At 40.9% G+C, this 20,878-nt stretch overlaps 1 protein-coding gene across 1 annotated transcript in view; it reads left to right on the top strand.

Annotated features, from left to right (window-relative positions):
* The window catches only part of NKAIN2 (Na+/K+ transporting ATPase interacting 2), a 309,716-nt gene extending 305,976 nt beyond the window's left edge, over positions 1-3,740 (top strand). Inside the window, exon 6 of the mRNA XM_009325643.1 lies at positions 3,637-3,740. Within this exon, the coding sequence (XP_009323918.1) occupies positions 3,637-3,646 (10 nt within the window). The 3' untranslated portion in view covers positions 3,647-3,740. The remainder of the gene's footprint in view (positions 1-3,636) is intronic.
* The last annotated feature ends 17,138 nt before the right edge of the window (positions 3,741-20,878 follow it).

Genomic DNA, 20,878 nt, shown 5'->3' with positions numbered 1-20,878 from the left:
GAGGGGAGGGGAGGGGAGGGGAGGGGAGGAGAGAATAGAACAGAACAGAACAGAACAGAACAGAACAGACCTTCTGCTTTATGGAGTCCATTGCCATACTCTCACCACTGTCCAAGGTATAATCATATCCATCCAGGATACAGCTATACCCATACGTATCCATATAGCTGTATCCATATAACTATTTCCACGACTGCTACGAAATGCCTGAATCCATAGGCAGTGGAGGATATATTAAGCACCATCCTGTCTAGTTCCTGCAAAAGATCAAGAAAATATAAAGATAGCTAGTTGCCACCTCTGCATCCTCTACTATTCAGGCTCACATTGGGTGCAACTCATGTGGAGCTCTGGGTTTATGAGAAATAGGAGATAGCTGCCTTTAAATCATCTGGTTACTAAGTATTTCCAAAGGCACAAGAGCACCTCTTTTTGTTGTCTATGGTGTGGTAGTACCTATATGTTAGGCATGCTACGAACGTGGAGGAGAACATATGGCTTCATCTTTGAAGAGTTTACCAAAACAATATCAGCTTTTGGGGGCTTCAGGGCCACAAAAATGATCAGGGGGATGGAACACCTCTCCTCTGAAGAAAGGCTGAGAGAGTTGGGGTTGTTCAGCCTAGAGAAGAGAAGGCTCCGGGGAGACCTTATTGCAGCCTATCTGGACTTAAAGGGGGCTTATAAGAAAGATGGTGGCAAACTTTTTAGCAGGGCCTGCTGCGACAGGACAAGGGGGAATGGCTTTAAACTAAAGGAGGGTAGATATAGACTAGATGTAAGGACGAAATTTTTTACACTGAGGGTGGTGAAACACTGGCACAGGTTGCCCAGAGAGGTGGTGGATGCCCCATCCCTGGAAACATTCAAGGTCAGGTTGGACGGGGCTCTGAGCAACCTGATCTAGTTGAAGATGTCCCTGCCCACGGCAGGGGGGTTGGACTAGGTGACCTTGAGAGGTCCCTTCCAACCCAAACTATTCTATGATTCTATGATTCTAATGGTAGTACAGATTCTGACAAAATGCAAATTTCAACATGTATTTCAGCAATAAGCACAGAGAACCCCCCATATATTTACTGGATCAACTCATACACAGAAATAGTACAAATCTTAAAGACTTACAGAGTGGTGTGGTAGCTCTCACTCATCATCCACATACTGCTTGCTGACGTGAATTGATTTAGTGGATTGTGATGACAGAATTCATTCTACACAAACTTTTATTTCAGTTCAAGCCAGACAGATTTACATCCAAGTGATTTAAAGCAATTTTAACTGTTTTATACATGCACAGTTTAATTATTATCCTGAAGGAATGCTGGGTTTAGTAATTGCTAACTGTTAAGACACATTGTTTTGCAACCAGTTTCCTCCTGTGTGCTAAAGTTAGCACTTCATTTTGTTAATTTGGAGGTTATACTGAACCTACACAAACTTACATGTGCAATTAAATAATTATACTGATTTATTCAGGTTCCTCATGTTTACATTTTTATTGTGTCAGGACTTTTTTAACTAAAGAATTATTACCTTTTTTTGGTGATACCAATCAAGCTCTATTTATAAGAACATTCGAACTCATTTTAGACACACACAGTACATTTGTGTGGAATTTCATCAGTTATGCAAAACTACCTTAAATGAACAGGATACTTAAGGAAAAAAAATCTTGATTTATGAAAAGGAAGCATTATCTGTAGATAGTGAATTGAGGTGACTATCTCTGGCTACTGTTTCCTTAAATAGCATAGAATTATTAGATTCAGGCTCACTTTGGTTTTTTTCTTTATATTTCAGGCTTTGAATGCCAATCACAACTCTCCTTATCATCTCTCCCAATTTCACATTTAATTTAAATCAGCTTATTTTTTAAAGAGAAAAATATATTCAATTTTAAATTACATTTTAAATAAAACACTGGTGTTTTGGGTGAGAATTCTTATCATGATGTTTATCTACCTGTTATAAATGGCTTTTTCTATTACTTAAGTGCCAACAGCATGCTCTATGCTGTACAAGCCAAGAAGCCTAGACAGTGCCTTCAAAACAAATATGTTTTTTAAACAGAACGGGACAGAAACGGTGCTCATGTACCTCCTTGCAGTGTGGCCACAGCTGATGTCCTAAAAAGCAGCTTCCGGGCATTCTGTGCTGGAGATGCTAGTGCTTATTTCCAGACCACGGGACAGCACCACAATAAGATGGTGGAAATCAATTGTCAAGAGAAAATTCTGCTCTTGGGAGGTGATCGAGAAAGGTGACTAAACACGGCACTGATTCTGATGCACATGAAAAAACACAGTTATGGTTGTGGAACAAGACTGCACTGCATGATCACTGCTCCAAAAACACGAGGAAGGAGGGAGGGGAGAGAGATTTTTCTTCACGTTTTTCACAATAAACTTGTTTGCTCAAGAACCGAAGTGGTGAAACAAAAAGCATGCATGTCTGATGCTGATGCCTAATGCACTGGAGAAATTGCTCAAAAGCAGTTCAGCCCTGAAGTGAAGCTTGCTTTCCTCGCATTCTGTGAAGTCTGAGAATCTTTGCATTATCTCTCTCTCTCTCTCTACAAACACACATACTATATATGCATAGAAACACACACACCTATATGCACACAGACCCCTTTATATATATGTGTGTGTATATATATACGCTCACTTATGTGTATTCTGTTACACAGGACTACTGGTAGGCATTGCTTTTCACCAGAAGGCGCTTACAATAGTTTCTGTCTAGTAGGATCCTACCTTTCCCCCAAAGTTAAAGGAAATTTGAGTCAATAACTCAGGGACAGAAGGGTGTAGGAGAGGTTAATCTATTTGCCTTACTACCTGGTCCCACCTTTTCTCTCTATTGTATTTGCATATACATTATGCTGGCCATGGTCTCCTAGCCTAAAGCTGTAGGTATTTGTCTAGATAATTTCTCATGCTGAAGGTACTTGAAGTGTAAATGAAACATAAGCAAGACACAAAAAACAGCACCTAGAGTAGAACCACCACCACATTCAGCAAGTTCATGCAGTACAAATCTACTGTGTTGTTATCTCCTCATGTTTGTGGGATTCAGACATTATCAGCAACATATCATTTAAATAAATTACCAGCTAAGCCTTGTCTAGCAACCAACATCTTGCCTGTCTTAGACTGAAAGCTGGAGTTACAAAACATGGGTTTGGGACAGGACTCTTCAGGTGTACGGGGCTGTGACACTTGCACATGCACTCTGCTTTGCGAGTGAGCCTTGGGCGACTTTCCCAGGCACCTTCGATTCAGCCCTTCTGTCCTCATACTTTGTCACTTTTTGCTTTTACAAAGACAGCTACATTTCTGATGGATTATTATAGGTCAGGTCATCTTCCAGTTGACACCTGGATATATAGTTAAGACTATAATTAAATATCACTCCTGCCTCTAATGGTTTAGAAAACATGTGCTGACTTCTCTGACAATGTTCCAGAGAGAGCCAGGCAATCACCCGAGCAAACACCTTGCCTTTCTGTCCTCTTCATCCCGTGTGCAGCTGAACTGTTACTGACTGGTGGATTACACTTGCTTGCAAAAGGGCACCAGAGCAGCAGGTATATCGTGGATTATACATATTTTTCTTTTTCTATCTTTCTTCTAGGTCAAAGTAAACACGGGGACTACTCAACATGGGCTGGAGGACCTGTCAAAGAAACTTTCAGGATGGTCCCCTGGTTCTTCAAAGAGCAAAAAAAATCCAGTTTTTGTGCTAAAAAAAAAAAAACCAACACAAATCTGATTGAACAGTGAGACAAAAAACAACGGATACCTTCAGCCCGTCTTTCTAACAGGTACTAAGGGAGATGCCCCGGACCCCCACCTTGGACCTCCTGCCTCCCAGCACCAGAGGGCCAGGGCAGAGGCGTTGGTGCCATCTTCTGGCTCTTCCCTACCCCGACCACTGCCAGCGTGGCCCATCTGGATTAAGACATGAACCCAGCCAATTCGGTGCTTTCGGAATCCCCTCCGCACTCCTGGCCGCGTCGAGTCTCCTTAGTCAACACAACACTAAAAATACCAGGATGACCTTGCAGCAGAAGTCAATAGACAGCACGTTGTTTGCCCTGAAGGCTGTACAGTTCATACTTGCCTTAACCCAACTGCGTTGCACATCAGAGAAACTCAGTGCAAGCTTTCTGAAGTAACGTCCTTTAGGCTCAACATGCTGCTGTTAATTCTGAACGATTTCTAAGTCAGTGGTTTTCTTTGGTTTTGTTTTGTTTTCATGTCAGGGAATAAGGCTCTGTTGCTCCACAGCTCCAGAGCGACCGAGTAGAAAACTGCCAGCTGTCTGAGAAGTGCTTTACTTTTGAGGCTCCACAGTGGTCAAGAAACAAACAGTTTATAATGGTTAAAAAAAAAAAAAAAAAGAAAAGAAATGAGACCTTTTGGGGGTTGGGGTGGGGAAAGGGGTAACATAAACTAATAATTGAACCTACTGGAAATAAGCAGCAGAAACAGTGCTTCTTAATCCCGCTGTTTTTATTTATCGCACTGTAGGTGCTTTTATAGCTATCTCTAAATGTCTTTTACTAACTACAGAGACATCTGCAGATTTCTATCAACAAAGGCCAACTGAATATGTACTAGCTACGTTTACTCTTTTATATCTAATTTCAACTGAAAATTCTCTGTAAGTGAGCTTTTTTTTCTAATTGCACCATAAGGGATCCTTTTTTGTTTGTTTGTTTCAGTTGGGGAGGGCGGGGAGGGACTAGTTGAGTTGAAGAAATATTGGAGACCTTTTTGTGGTATATTTGGGGGATCTGTTGTGTGTTAGAATGTGTATTTTATCTTCCTGTATTATTGTGGCTGAAAAAAAAAAAAACTGTGCTGTTACGTAGTTGGCAACAAGATGCCTTTGGGAATTTTGCTAGTAGGTCAATGTGTATATGAAATACTCTGAACTCCTAGGAACATATGTTTTGTTCTACATCTGATCTGTATTTTCAAGCACTTAGGTGGCTTACATTAGGAAACCCCCAATATTTTGCTTTTCAGAAACTTGGATTGTCATTGTTTCTTTGCTCAGACCTTGCATAGGCAAACGCACGCACCTACCACACCTGAGGTGACCACATAGCTTTTGAGGGCAAGAAGGAAGGTCAGCGCTTGGAAAGGCTCGAGCTGCCCCAAGCGACTCCCTTTTCCTTGCTGGCCGAACGCTCGCACCCGCACGGCTCCCGAGCTCCCACGGCCTGTGCGCTCATGCCACTCATCCATCCCTGTACAAACCAGTGCCCTTTGCTGTGTCTGCATGGGTGTACAGTGTCAAAAGCAACAACTCTGGACAATGACAGAGGAACAGGCATTCACCAGTGAAAACAAGATACGGGACATGTTCAGGAACTATACTTGCATTTATTATGAGATTTATATATATATATATATATATATGTAAGTGTGTGTGTGTGTGTGTATGTCTATGTATATAAAATACACAGGAATGACTATTGACAGGGGCTGCATAAGCCAGGAAACATCTGATGCGGGAGGCCAAGGACTCCAGCCCCAGATCCTGCTAGGGATTTCCTGCATGAATTAGACATGTCCCCTAGGCCTGATCCCGTAAAGCATACATTGCTGATTTGGATCTCAAATATAAATTTTCAGACTTGGGTACCTGAAATTCTGAGTTCATTCTGGGTAGAGCTGCTTTTCACTCCCTGGAAAATCATGCAGCTTCCAAGTGTCAGGCTGAAATTTCCCATAACTTGAAAAATTTTGAAAGTTTCTACTTTTATGTAGTATTAAATATAGCAGATGTATAGTATTAAACACAATGTAGAGGTTTCAATGGAATGAAAATGTCATAACAGGGTATTTTAGCTTTCCCTGTATACCAGTTAATCAAAATCATATTTCTATAAAAACCATTTTTTACCATGAAAAGAAACCAGTTTAGGCACATAAGCAGCAATGTAATTTTCAGAAGATAATTTTTCATACCTTTCAGTGATTTCCCACAGAACTACTGGTAGCTAGCAATTTTAGAAGTCAGACAATTTAATGAAGTGTCTACACATAGCTTTTAGGCCTGATTTTAATTTAGAAAATTTTGGCCTTAATTTCTCTGTGTCTTAGTCTTCCCATCTATAAAACGGGAATATCATCTGCCTCACAGGCTTTTTGTGAGGTCTGAATTGTTAATGTTTGTAAAGTGCTTAGGAAATAGGAAGAACATCTAACTATTAAGGATTACAATATAAATGCATATTCATATACTACATATAGAGTAGATATGCACACACTCACACACAGTATACATATATATACACACATACATACCTATATGAAGTTGGTATTCATAACCCTGCTTAAGTTGCAGTTAGAGCACCACCATTAAAAAGAAATTAGGGCTGTTGACTACTAAACTAAATGATTAGTGGACAGATCTCTTCTGGAAGCAGTTTAGAGCACAGTAATGTGAGAATATCTGGATGACATTTTTGATTTGTACAGCTGTATCCTCCTCAAAATCCAGTAAAGTGTTATTTTTCTAGGCTGGGATTTTGTTATAAACTTAAATATTCAGAAGGCAAGAAATACAATCCAAATGTGTCTTTTTTTTTTTCTTTTCTTTTTGGCATTTGTTAATTCTGAATGTATTTTTAACAAAAGTGATTTTTTTGACTTACTAGTGTAATTTGCATTTAAAAAAAATAAATGGAAAAAATATAGGTTTCCAAGCTATTCATGGCCCCCTGCTGCTATTCACAACTTACAGAAAACTTAGAATTACTGTTCCCAACTGAGCAACAATGCAGGATAAAGAATCCTATTACATTTACATGATGACAATCCTGATCTGTGCAGTGCATGGATGTGACAGCACTGAATAGAAATTGCCAGGTCATGACACCATTTTAACTCTGTCATAGGTAGCAGGTATTTTGATTATCACTGACACTAAATGGTTTCTTTTACAAGGCTGACTGCAATAGACTCTTCACTTAGAAAATGGGGGGTTTTTGCCCAGTCATCAGCAATTTTAAGCCTATGATAGGTTTACAGTTGCCAACAGTGTTAAGTATTGCAAAAGTAATCCTTGTTAAGAGGCAGCTATGTAACATGGATATTTCCCCCGCATTAATTTTCTTTTATATGCTGTTCATTGTCCCTACACTGAAATGATGAAATCCTGTCTTAGGCAATGTCTTTATAGAGCTCACATACATCGACAGCTTGCCTGAAGTCATTTAATAAAGGCGTAGCAGAACGGTATACATTTCAAGATACTCGGTCATGCTCTCCTAAGACTATTCCTTAGAAAGAGAGTTCATTAATTATTGTCATTAGGATTTTTTATGCCATAATTATAGTGCAAGTGATACTTTTCAGTCAGGTAAGGAGAAACGGTTTGTGCTGCACTTGCTTAATTTAAGTACTGGTTGCAATAATCAACTGCCATACAGCATTTTGACAAAGGCCAGTGCAGTATGTATTGATCCCTGGATGTCTCCAGATAGGAGTGGCTATTAACTCAGTGTCTGAAGGTTTTGATCACTTGCACTCTCACCCTCCATTTGAGCACACTGATAGTAGCCAAAGCAAAACTCCATACACCATGAATCCTTCCAGCTTGTAATATTTTTATTTCCAGTCCTCTGCTTTCTTTTTCAGTGCGATTACTCAGAGGATGTTTTTTCTCACAAAGATGGAAAGCCCCATGAATAGTCTATGTGTATGCACTGCTTGCTTTCTTTCTACTGATGAGTGTCTTTGACATAGCTGAGACGAAATTGATAGACTTTTTGAGTTTGTTTTCTAGCTAATCTGAACCTGGCTTCTTCCTAGTCCATGTGGATTGGCGAAAGACACTAAAGTTGAGACAGGTTTTATTGAAGAACCGATGCATAGAAATACTGCAGACAGCACTGTGTCCACTGCTCCTTGGAGAAAGACGTAGGCAGTTGTTATGCTAATCGGTCCGCTCCAAGCTATGTGCAATATTAAATGTAATTACCATGCATAACAGAAACTGCCCTTTAGACTGCAGTTATTCATTCACGTATAGAAGTGGCACAACACAGAATGAGTCAGTAAAAGATGTTTCCTTCTTGTAGTCACTAATATGCTTCATCCCCAGTCACGGACCGGAGAAATCGTCTCTGGTCTCATGTCCTGATGAGTCCCTCTGTTCAGACCCTCACCAAGTGGGGCAATTGCAGCCAGTTGGAGTTTGTGACCTTTGCATAGCTGAGTGGGATAAAAAGAAAGATATTGTACCAAATGTGGAGTTCTAAGTAGCATCATACATGCATTCGTTGCGCATCTTTCTCCATACATAAAAAGAAGGGTCTTTTAAAATGCACTCTCCCTTTATCTCTCAGAAACCAACTGAGACAGATGATGTCTTTTACAAGCATCTCCCAAATCCTGCCAAGATCACTCAAGAGTTTTTTCATCAGATCCTATCAAAGCACCATCTTTTCTGCTCTCTGTTGAGTAGAAGACTTAGCTCTTGGGACTTCCAAATGCATTAGGATTATTATTTATATAGATAGGAGCACTGTGAAACCTGAGAATTAAAAAAAATAGCTTGTGGTCATCTCTGATTCAAAATTAAATCTCCTGTACAAAAGCCAGACTTCTGCATTCACCAGTGGAAGAGGATCTTTGTTGCCATCTGTTACCTAACCACTTTCCTAGCTTTGCCTTTGTCCTGCTGGGAAATAGATTATATGGAGCTAAACGTGAAGAAGCACGTTCGTATTCAGCTTGTGCTCTTCAAGAGTCTTCTGTTCTGCCACACAGAATGCTATTTCATACATATTTCATTTCTTTCTCCCTGTCACCGTCCTCTTGTCCCATTCTCACTCTTCCCCTCTGCCTGGACACAACCCCAAATACCCTCCCCAAATTACATACTGCTCTTTGTCACATCCATTGTTTCAAACTGTTCACATAATGACAGTGGTGTCAGTCGTGGAGGATGGTGTCACTGTGGATATGTGCAAAGAAGAGGAAGCACAAAGGTTATGTACGTCCTCCAAAGGCCCCAGCCACAGGGAGACATTTAACAGAACAGTAAAGGCTGGCAGTGGTACAGAACCCGTGAGGTACAGCAAGCCCTAGTAGAAATTATTTTCAAATGTGCAATTACATTTGCTAAAGCTATAATTCAGTGAGTACAAAGAGAGTCATGAATATCCGGAGCTACAAAAGGCACAGGTGAACTAGAAGAAAATTCATAGAAAGTGTGTTCGTGAACACATTGACTAAATCAGATTCACATTTCAGTCTCTTCGAATTTGTCTCAGATTTTTGTTTTCCTCTTCCAAAAATTTGGATGGTTGGTTTCTGTGCACGCAGGTGTTCAGAAAGGAACTCTTTGTTCCTAGGAGAACATGTAAGTATGTGCAATTGCATTAATTTACATGGGATTCTCAGTATTCATACATCTATGTGCATCTGTGCTAAATGTTGGCTCATTTCTCTCCACACATACATACCTATTATCTGAGTATATGTCATGGTGGGGATACAAAACCACATACAGTCTCTCCCCTTTTTTACTTAGCTTTTCCTACCCTTCCTCTCAAGTAAGTCAAAGCCCTGAGTGTTTATTTTTCAGATGGGTATTCTGTATACAAAGACTTCTGATACTTACTGGATGTGCAAGCATGGTGCAATCTGTGAACACAGTAAATAAGACAGTCCTTTCTGCAAAGAGTTTATATGTTAAATAAAGTAAATAAATGAGACCATTTCAATTTAAAAAAAAAAAAAAGAAAGAAAGAAAAAGAAAAATAGGATCTCACAGTCCCACTCTGCTTTTAAATTTTGATAAATCAAAAAAGTGGGTGCCAAACAACTTCAGGAAAAGGAGAAGGGTGGGGGAAAAAGGGAACTTGGAGTATAATTATAAGGTGATATGGTTAGTTTAAGCATGTACATATGAGAGCTGAGGAAAAGAATGAGCCAATTATATCTCACTAGAGTATCCAATTAATTTATGATAGCTCCATATAGATGTATTATATGATATCCTACATTTTTAAGGCATCTAAAGCAGTAGCTATGGAAGAAGAACAACATCGAAGGAACTGCAAATTGATGCCATCACAAAAGGTTGATGGATTGATTCAATTAATCAGTAAGTCATTTCTAAGAGTTCTGCAGGGATTTATTTACCAAACACTTACATTGTTTATTTTGTTCTCTGGAGGGTATGTGTAGTGTCATTTTTCTTCATTATTCTTCTTGTTTCATTCATCAATTTCCAACAAATATTTTCATGCCAATATGCCGTATGTTATGCATGTAAATTGTCCACATTTACTGATTTACAGCAATACACTCTGAGCTTCCAGTAGCCAAGAACTTCTGTTTATTTCCCTCAGGTCCTGAGAAATACTAGCCATCTATAATTAATATAAAGACATGTTTTCCATTTAGTCTTTGCTTTCCCTGTCTGCTCAACATGACAGGGAAGTACGGTCTTGTCTAACATATCATGTGGGTACTTGCTTAAACTTTAGACAGAAACTTACTATGAAAAACATTTTGAACGTAAGGTTTGGCCTTATATTTTGTAGTTCAAATCCAGGAAAACAATGTAAGAATATTTTAAGAATGTCAGCAGTTTCACTATGTTTTCCATAGGATTAAATAACTTTTTTATTTTAATATTGTCATAGTATGTGCTTCAAAGTAAATATATGGGAATGGCCAAATGAGATCAAATCACAGATTACAAAATGGCAGATGCTAAGTAGGACAGAGGTCTGTGAAGGATGACGAATTGAAACAGAAAGGAAACCGTGCTTTGAAAGTGCTGAGTCTCATTTGGAGGAAATTTTTTTTTATAACCTAATGTACCATTTAAATTCCTGTTTTGTGATTGCTTGTAAACTATCAGGCACTGAACCTCTAAATCAAAAAGTACTTCTCAGGTCGTCATTGCATACACGTATGCGGCGTGGGCGTGATTTTCAGGCATCTTCAGCACTGACCAAAATCTGACCCCGCTCTTAGGTGGCTAGGAACAACTTCTCAGGAAAAGTAAAAGATCACAGTCCCAGTGACAAGAGCCATGGCAGTCTGCACCATGTGACGGCCTTCCCCAGTGGATTTAGAAAACTCCACCCTATCTAATAAACTGGAGGGCATCAGAGGGATGGAGGCAAAAAAATGAAAGCACAAGATTTAAAGATTAATGAAGATGCTAGCAGAGTGAAATCATGGTACAAGTCTGATTACAATCAAAAAGTTTGTGGTGCAAAGGTAATGGTGGGGAGACTGCCAAAACCAAGGATAAGATGTCAGAGGAAACCATGTCAGCATGAATGAGGGGCTGAGCCCTATACCGGATACCCCTGTCCGACTTAAAGGAGTAACACTGCGTGGACTGCATGAACGATGATGCTGTGCTGTTCCTTGTGTCTGCAAAGACGATCTGGGATCAAGAAAGGCAGCACATGGTCACATTGTAGGTGGTGGTAACACACAGGCAATGATTTCAGAGAGCCATGTAACATACGGCCAGCACCATTTGCCTCTATCTTCCCATTTTTCTCTGTCCACCAGTTTCATTCTCTTGGAATTGTTTCCAAAAATGAAAATAGTTGCTAGAATTCTTGTTCTTAGCTTTGATTTATTTTTTTTATTTTTGCATCAACAATCAAAAACTATTTCCTTCTTCCTATGAAGTTTGAAAATTACACACCCTAAAATAAAACGGGCTGTAGTCTTAGGTAGAAATATTTAGTTCTATCCCCAGGTCTGGTTTATAACAGACAGATGGAGCCAGCCACTTCTCAGTGGTGCCCAGTGACAGGACCAGAGGCAATGGGCACACACTGAAACACAGGAGGGTCCCTCTGAACACCAGAAAACACTTTCTTACTGTGAGGGTGACCGAGCACTAACACAGGTTGCCCAGAGAGGTTGTGGGGTCTCCATCCTTGGAGACAGTCAAACCCTGACTGGACATGGTCCTGGGCAACCTGCTGTAGGTGGCCCTGCTTGAGCAGGGGGGTTGGACTAAATGAATACCAGAGGCGCCTTCCAGCCTCAGCCATTCTCTGATTCTGTTTTTCACCTCTCATTTAAGCTACATTTGTTTCCCATTGGAAATATTCCTAGCATCTCAAGAGGATGCAAAAATTTTGCTTGTTGTGCTGAGGGAGTCTCAGAATTAACATCTGTAATGAAAATAAGAGTTTTATGTATAAAAAAAAATCTTTGAGGAAAAACATAATTTTCTAAAATGTATTGGTTATTATTTTTCCCTTCTTCAAGTCTCCTGCAGTTGGCTACCTGGATGAAATCCCACCTCCATTAAGGTCAGTAGGAATTTTGCCGTTTGCTTTGGTGAGAATTCAGGATCTCACTCTTCGCAATTAAGATGCCTGAATATTTGCTTTGCTTGAAAAACAAAAACCCACAGCAATTACACCCAATAATTTTTAAATGCCTCTACAAAATTTCTGATTTTTCCACCTTTCATGCTCAGCATTTGCAAAATGCATGGTCTGGTGATATAAAAATTTTATCTACAGTCGTTTGTGCTGACCTAAATGACTTGCTCATTGCAACATTTGTGCCAGTAAAATCTTTTTATCATTCCCACTCTTCTGTGTATTTCATTTCATGTGAATGAATATCACTCCAGGGGATTAGCACCCTGGGAGACTTTCTGCAAAACATGAGTATTAAGGAGGAATCAAAAGACATTTGCATAGCTATTTGGCCAATGTGATAGTGGCAATCTTCTACATGACCTCTTTTCCCTTTATAAATAAATGTTAAATATTAGTTGTAACCTACAATTCTCAGTCTAAGTATTTCACGTCCTTCTAGCTTCTTGCTCAATTGCACAGAGCTCTTCAGACTTGATAAGTTTTCCATTGAGCAAACTAATTCATCAGCAGGGAAATTTTTGCACATAAACAGAAAGATAAAGCACAACCTCAAAAGATGGGCTAATAACGTCCAGTGCTTCTGGAAATCCAATACTTTTGCCAAAAGCATTACTCAGTCTGGAGTTTCTCCTGTGCAAAAATGCCTCTTGTTCATTCATTTACAGCCTGAAATGTAGTTCCTGACAAAACTCAGTCCAAGTGAGACCCCCACCCTGACAGTCACTGATGTGTACAACCTCATATTCTGCTCCTTGAAAGGAAATATATGAGAAACTAACACTGCTTCTTCACGCCTGTTCCCTGGAGTGGAGAATATTTTACATTCAGAAGTACATTTTACATTTAGAAAAATCAAAGGAAATAGCAGGAAAAATTTACATGAAAATGTTATACACCACCAGAGGACTGCCGTGTTAACCATCAGGATCAATCTCAAAAGCCAGCCCCAAGCTCAGACCTACAGACCATTTACGCTGAAAAAATCTTCTCAGTCCTGGAAACCATCCAAATTATGGCCAGAAGCTCTGTTTAACTCAGGTTGTTAAATTCTGTTTAACTGCATTGACTGGTCACTCCCGCAGATCATCTCCCAGTCCTATCACCTTTGCTGTAGCTTGCTCTTTTAAGGGCTCCAGGCTTGTGAAATGGAAGTTCATCATTTAATTTTTGCCCCTGAATTATTCCTTTTCTGCATTTCACTTTTCATCTGCATTGTCCATTACAGAACCTGGAGAGAGAGACCAGGCAGGTTCCTAGAAGGACGGGCTGGTACATAAATCTGCAGGACTTTCTGGGGAAATACAGATAGGGAAGAGTCCCTCAGGCTGAGCCTTCTCAAACAATATGGGACTGTTTGCAGTTGTAAAGAATTGGACTCAGCAGCCCAAGCTGTCCCTTCAGGCACCTTATTTCTGTGATGCCCGTGAGGAGAGTTAACCTCTAACCAGACGCCCAGTTTCACTGAAAGTCAGCAGATCTTAAACTCTCCTTGGGTATTTAGCTTTTTAGCCCTTTTTGAAAGCCCCACTAATGTTTATTTGCATTTTCAAATTCCTCTGAAATGGAACAGAAGGACTTCTGAAAATCAGTGCTCTGTGATTAGACCCTGTGGACAGGTACACTTCGCTCGTCAGGCTAAATAAATGCAGTAATTTGATTCAGCCCTTGAGTTTCAGGGCTCCACATGTATTACACTCTGCTAAATTCCCTGAGATTTTTCACAGCTTGTAAGGAGAAAGAAATAGAAACTTCATCCATGTCTGCACTGATATTTTTATTTTGCCACTGGTGACTTTTATTTGAGCTCCTGATATAACGGATGCATGTCAGTAATAACAAAAATAGCTGATCTGAAACAGCCCACGCACTGCGACAGTTTGTACAATACTTTGTTACCCTCTAACTCCATCACTTCAGAATCCCTTCCTCTCCCATCTGTCCTAAACAAGTGGGAGAGGCTTTTTGCTAGAAAATGTATTTTTTTGAAGTGCGCCTCTGGAGGATAGCCTAACAACTCTGCCTTAAGAAAAATGCTGTTAGCCCTTCCCGTGTGTCAGAAGGGAAGTTGCTACTAATTATAACTAAGATCCTGTCAGTTATCTGACTTTGCCGGCAATTCTTATAAGATCCTGAAGAAAGTGAGCAAACATATTAACAGGAATGTGCCAGCAGCAAGTCACTATAATTCCCTTCCCAGCTTTCTAAAACCTATTGCGGGCTCACAGCAGCCGCGGCTTTGTGCCGCAGCCCACGAAACACCTGGCGCCAGCGCGGGCGGCCTGATCCAGGCTAGCAGCTGTCTCGAAACAGGCACATCCATAGCAGGCGAGCAGTGCGATAGCTGACGATTTTTTTGACGTATCTATCTGGAGCATACTGGAGATTTGGACAACAGAGGGAAAAAATCTGTCACTCAGGCTCCTTTACCTGAGGAGCTAAGTGGAAAAAAACCCTTCCTAGTCCTGCTTTCTTAAGTCAAACAGGGTGTGCATTAAAGTGTCACCAGCCTCCCTGGGGGTTTCAGTATAGCTGGCTATATCGTGCTTTTTGTAGGATCCAAAAGTACAGAAATCGTTCTGCTGAGACACCTAGGTACAGTTAGTGTTTTTGCAGAGCCAAGTCTTCCCCAGGGGCCGTTCCTGCAAGCCTGGGCATGCAGGACACGCATGTAAACCAGAAAGGACTGCTTCACATGAAATAATAACCTGAACCATCTTCATTACTGGGACCCTCTCATACCTCTCTGGAAGTGTATATGGGCCTTCAGGGGAGTGAGAGTGTAAAACATACCTGTCTGAAGGCGCCTGCACTTGCTAAAGGAGCACGAAGTGGGCTTAGTGAAAATGAGAACCTGGTCCAACGCTCAGCAGGAGTGCAGATTAAGTACCCTCCTTCTTCAAAGCTTTTTACTGCTTTTCATAAATAACAACAGGTGCGCTAGCTGATATTTTTTTTCCCCAAATACACAGCAATGTCTATTTGGCGAGGGTTTGAAAGATGGGATTTCTCAAGCCGAATATGACCATGAAACCTTGCTGCCGGGTGCCAGAGCACAGCAGCTCTCTTACCCTGGCCATGTTTTGACATAATTCACATTCCTGCACAGAGGGCAAGAGAATTAGGGGAGGGGCGAAGACTAGCAAAGATTAACAGACAGTGAATAATGCAGTATATTCGGTAAAAGCTTAATGAGAGAATCCCATGGTAACCGTCAGGCTTTGGCTTTTGTGTGCAGCTATCTGCAGAAATGCCACTGGCACGTGTGTGGTTTGCTGCTGACACTTTCTGTTAAAAAGAGTCTGGGTTACTCATAGGCTTGACAACGGGACATAAAGCTAGGGGCATGGCACATGTGTGTGAGCATGGTACATGTACTCTGGTGTCCTGGAGAAGATGATTTCAAGGTATCAGGTAGTATGTACAGCAGTCATAGTATGGTATGGGCAGTTAAAATGGAAGATAGTGAGCTTAAATTGCTTTTAAAACAAAAGGATTTTTTTTTCTTTTTCAAAAAAGGCTTGCCAACTTTTGTAGAATCAAAAATTTAAAAAATAACTTCAGAATCCTCCAACATTTTTTACTGCATATATAGTATTTTATTTTTCCAAGTAGCAGGTACCATTTAATATCAGGTACCAGGTCATTTAACAGCTGTCTGGACTAAGAGTCCAGTGCCTTTTCTCTTATTTTCTTATCTTGAACAGCCTAACTTCACCCTAACTTCCATCCAGATTAGTACCAGGCTTTGGTCTTAACTGCACCGAAAAGAATGGAAATCAACGGTGTTGCATAGGGACAAATTATCAACCCATACAGTGACAACCTCAGAACAAAGGTCTTCTTCCAAATCCCCCTGGCTGTGACAGCTGACAGTCTCACTGTCTTTCTTACTGCACTGGCTTCTGGGAGCAGTGATCTAGGATCAGACTAGCCTCAAATAAATGTAACAGGCTTTCAAAGACTTAAAAAACATTCTGTTATTAGCAACTCAGGCTTGGCACATGCTGATAGGAACCAAGAAACAGTATTTAGGGGTCGCTTACTATGCCTCTCTTGAAAAAGTAGTGTTACAGAAACCTAACATCATGAATTACTGTAATACAATTGTATTCTGTCACACTCTGCCACAAACACGAAATCTGCAGATGCCAGCCCTCGCGTTGCTGCAGATGAATTGCAGTGTCACATGTTATGTGGGGATTTGGAGAGTGTCACTGCAGAACCTGGGAGTTTGGGGCACTCTGTCACTGAGGAATTTGCTCTCTTTACACATCCATGATGGGTTTGCAGGTCTGAGTCACACCAGTGAATCACGCTGTCAGCCAGGAGTAACGTTAGGTGTCAGAGTCGGTACAACGCTCAGGTCTCAGGCCATCTCTGCATCTCCCTGCTGCTTGCTCCGTGCCTTTGGTTGATAGCAAGGGATATTTCTAGCCACCAGCTGGGCAGCCCGTGTTACCAGTTCTTGTCGTTTAGTAGAGAAGTGCCCTGGATACAACTGGCATCTTCCAGGGACATTTCCCAACCTGTAGAGTAAAATGTTTAATAATTATCAGGCCAGCCTGAAATAGCTCCTGAAATGGAAGAAAACGTAACGCTAAAGAGGAGATATTTACTCTAGAAAAGATGGAAAAAAGTCAGGGAACTATTTATTGGCTTTGGAAGTGAGTACAAAGAAATGAAATGACAGCACACCTTAAAACTGCTTCATGTGCTGGCTGAGTCTTCGGCTGTGTTGTCCGATTTGCTCAGCTGGCAAAGCTGACGTGACAGTTTCACACTCATCAGAATGAGGGCCTAATTCCTTAGACAGGTCACCTCTCTTGGGCATTGTCTTTCCAAATAAGATCCTAAGCTGATGTAAAAAATCTGCTGCTGTATCTTCTTATTCATAAAGAATCTCTCGGACTGGAAATGCATCCCTTCCTTCATCCCATCACTTGTAATTTTGGTACTTAACTGAAAATTGTGATACCAGCTCTGAAGTTTCTTGTTAATGAAAAGCTGTCTGTCACAACGTAAACCATGTCAATATGTAAAGGAACTTCAGAAACCCAATGAGAAACAGCCCTGGACAACCTGCTATCGGTGTCCCTGCTCAGTTGGGGGTTTGGACTAGCCCATCTCCAGAGATGCCTTCCTACCTCAGCCGTTCTGTGATTCAGGAAAACGTGTGTTCTTGCTGGGCAGCAGCAGGCATCCTTGTCAGCCAGTAAACAGAACTTTTCATATAAGACTACCATGGCCCTTCTTACAAACTCAGGGTCTATATACTTTTCTGTTACATAAGCTTAAGCACACAAAATTGTAAAATGTGCTGTGCCAGAATCACTGCTTGTAGAAGATTTAAGTCAAAATGCCGCTCAGTACCTGCCTTGAATGCACAAATGGTGATGGAAAACAATTCAAGCTTTAAGACAGTAAGGTGTCCAGAATAGACAGTACCCCAAATCCTGCCTGTGAGATTTGGAGGACCATACTACAGCGAGTTCCCAGATCTTGAGCTCCTGTGTAGGTTGAATTCTCCTAGACACCCTGAGGAGGCAGCTGGTGCTCTTCCAGTTCTTTCTTAAGAAGGGTACCAGAAGGTCAACAGCTAAACAAGGAAGGCAAGTGCTGGAAAGGAGATGTGTGTATGGCAGAGGAAGATCCTTAAAGAGTGAAGGAGTTTTAGAGCAGGTGGAGAACCAGGTGAGCGTATTTCATATCAAGAGAGAGCCTGGTCATGTTTTACAAGATCAAACCGTGAGTTGCCTCACTGTTTACCCAGATGCAGGTGGACACAACTTTCGCTTCAACTGATGTGACGGTGAAGTTCACTCCTTCCATGGGTAACACAAGTCCAGACATGGGACACTGCATTTAGGAAGCTTGCTGTGTAGAGTAAATGTCTCATGTTGTAAGTAAATGCATCTTTGGAGTCTCTGAGCAAAAGCTCTGTATACATGCTTTCATAGGGAAGATGAAGCTCAAGGAAACCACAAGGTCTGAATCAGGGTTAGGATGCTAGGAATTAATGTGGTTAAGCCATGGAGGGGAGGCACCTCAGCAGATGCTGTTGTAGTCTCCCTGACCTTTAAGTTTGGATTTTCTCCCACGTATGTATCAAGGTCTGTTTTGCACATTCCTATGTATTGCCACTAGGTCAGCCACAGAGTGTGTAGGCTGTGAGCTGTGTTGCCTGTTTTCTCTCAGATGTCGATGTCTTGCTGGGAATCACCTTCCACATGTCACAGGGCTTGTGTGGTCACCACCTGCCGTGCTCATGATGATACAAGCAGCTCCTAAGCATCTGCAGTTTCACCCAGAGAGGAACCCCTTCTTTGGCTCGCTCACACCCAGCCCAGGGTGTTCAGTTATCTCACTGGAGTGGCACTGGCCCTTATAATCCTGTTTTGGAAGGGATTTTGTATACTGGCATTTTTATCATGAATAGTATTTCTACTTTTTTTCCCCTCTGTTAATTCAGCTGTTTTATTTCACCCTGACGTGAGGTTTTGGAAAGGAAAAGACACTCTTTTCGCAGGGATTACAGCTTTGCGCTTTCTGCTTGCTAGAGCCTGTGAAGATGAAATGTTTGACGCCAGAGGTGCATTTTAGCAGCAGTTTATTAAAGCAAGGAGGTAGCACTCTTGACCACCTTGAACAGTATCAGAATCTGCTTGCAGATTTGTGTGCGCTTCAGCCAGCCCCTGGGACGGTGGGGAGTGCCGGTGGCTGGCTCTGCCTCTGCTCGTCTGTGTGTGCCTGCACATAAATGAAACGCCAGTGCTTTGAAAAATGTGCCCTGTGGTTCACTGTGTGAAGCGAGGTCATTATTGCTGCTTTAGCCAGTGAATATCGCCTTTGTGTCACCCAGTCCAGAGATCAGCAACGCATTGTCTATTGGAGCTACTTAAACAATATTTTTGTAATAATAATCTAGCATCAGGTTAAGGATATCCTCTAGACCAGTTATCCATTGCTCTTGGGCTCTCTAAAGTACATCATCTGTTAGTACAAGAGCCTCCGCTTCTGCCTCTAGTAGTTTCCATAATAGAAGTACCTATTAATTCATTAATGCACATTAGCTTATTCAAATGTTTCAGATGTTGCTATACACATTTTATTGCCATATGAAAGAAAAAGATACAAATCGTCAGCATGTCCTAATCATGTCTAGTCTTTCACAGACATTTGGGACTGGTGAAGTATGTTTGATCCTCAGACTTCCTATAACAACATTGTCGGATCCATAAATCTTTTCAGGTGCCTGGAAGGAGTTTTCTTCAGTGTCACTACTTTCTTTCCTTTCATTTTCCAGGTTAACTTTATTTTTTTATACTCCAGAAGTCCTGATAGGCCAGGAGAACTTGTTTTTGGGCAAGTCATCCTGACCTATTCTTTTAAAAGATTCATCATATTGATGCTCTCTATTTTTCCTCAGAATTTCTGTTCCTTTTTTGCAGACACCAGTACATGTTGCTACAGGAATTTCTCTTCTGGGCTTGTATTTCACTTTGAAGTCATGCCTTTGTAGGTTTATGATCATGTGTGAAGTTTAGATGGTGCAGAAGCTTAAGATTTGTCAAGAATATCCCCTAGGTTTGTGATCTATTTCAGCTATACTGCACAGTATGTACTGACATCCAGTGACAGTGGTAAATTCTTTTCTCTTTGAGTATAATTTTCCTGTGATAGTTCTACACTCTCAGTCCTTATGCCCCCAAAGTGTCTCCTGCAAAATAGTGTTTCGTCCACTATTTACAGCATATCTACCTTTTCAGTGTTGTGACCTGAATTTCTAGGAACATACCCTGGAACACATCCAGTGACTTTGTTGCTGCCATTTATTGTTGTCATTTATTGTGGTTTAAAAATGATACAGTCCCGATGTTCTCAAAGTTCTCATCAAATTTTCCCAGTAAGATGTGCTTTTCGCTTTTTATTTTGGGTTTCATAGTGGGGATCTGTATTAATCTGTGCTAGGCAAACCATCATGATTATTACGGATTCTGATTTTTCTGCCAAGAAGTTGGAGGTTTGAAAATGCTTTATTGTTTTCACTTTATTTGAACAGGTCCAGAGGTATTTTTTTCTAAGGTCTGATCAAAGTAACTCACACAACACCAATTTTTATTTTGCTATGATTCAGTTTTAGATGGCACTCCATCTTATGAGTAGTGCTATTAGGTTTTTGTTGAGTGTCTCTATATACTAGATTGTCAACAGCAAGGACTCCTACTCCATCTAATATTTCACTGCACCCTTTCTGGACTTGTGCAGATGCTATATGAATATACCAGAAGGCATACTCTGGAGGAGCCATCTTCTAGACAGACAAGTAGGTGTACTTCGACTCCTTCTTTGTCCAATCTGACACAGTGTCCAGAAGCAGACTGTAATTGCTGAAGAGGGCCTGTAAGTGATGTCCTCTAGGGTGGTTAGACTGTAGCTGGGCTGTAGAGAGGAAGAAAAGACAAGTGAGACTCTTGC

This window comes from Pygoscelis adeliae, unplaced genomic scaffold (assembly GCF_000699105.1).
Source record: "Pygoscelis adeliae isolate BGI_AS28 unplaced genomic scaffold, ASM69910v1 Scaffold54, whole genome shotgun sequence".
NCBI lineage: Eukaryota > Metazoa > Chordata > Aves > Sphenisciformes > Spheniscidae > Pygoscelis > Pygoscelis adeliae.
Note: the sequence above shows the minus strand (reverse complement) of the source record. Positions and strands in the feature narration are given on the sequence as shown.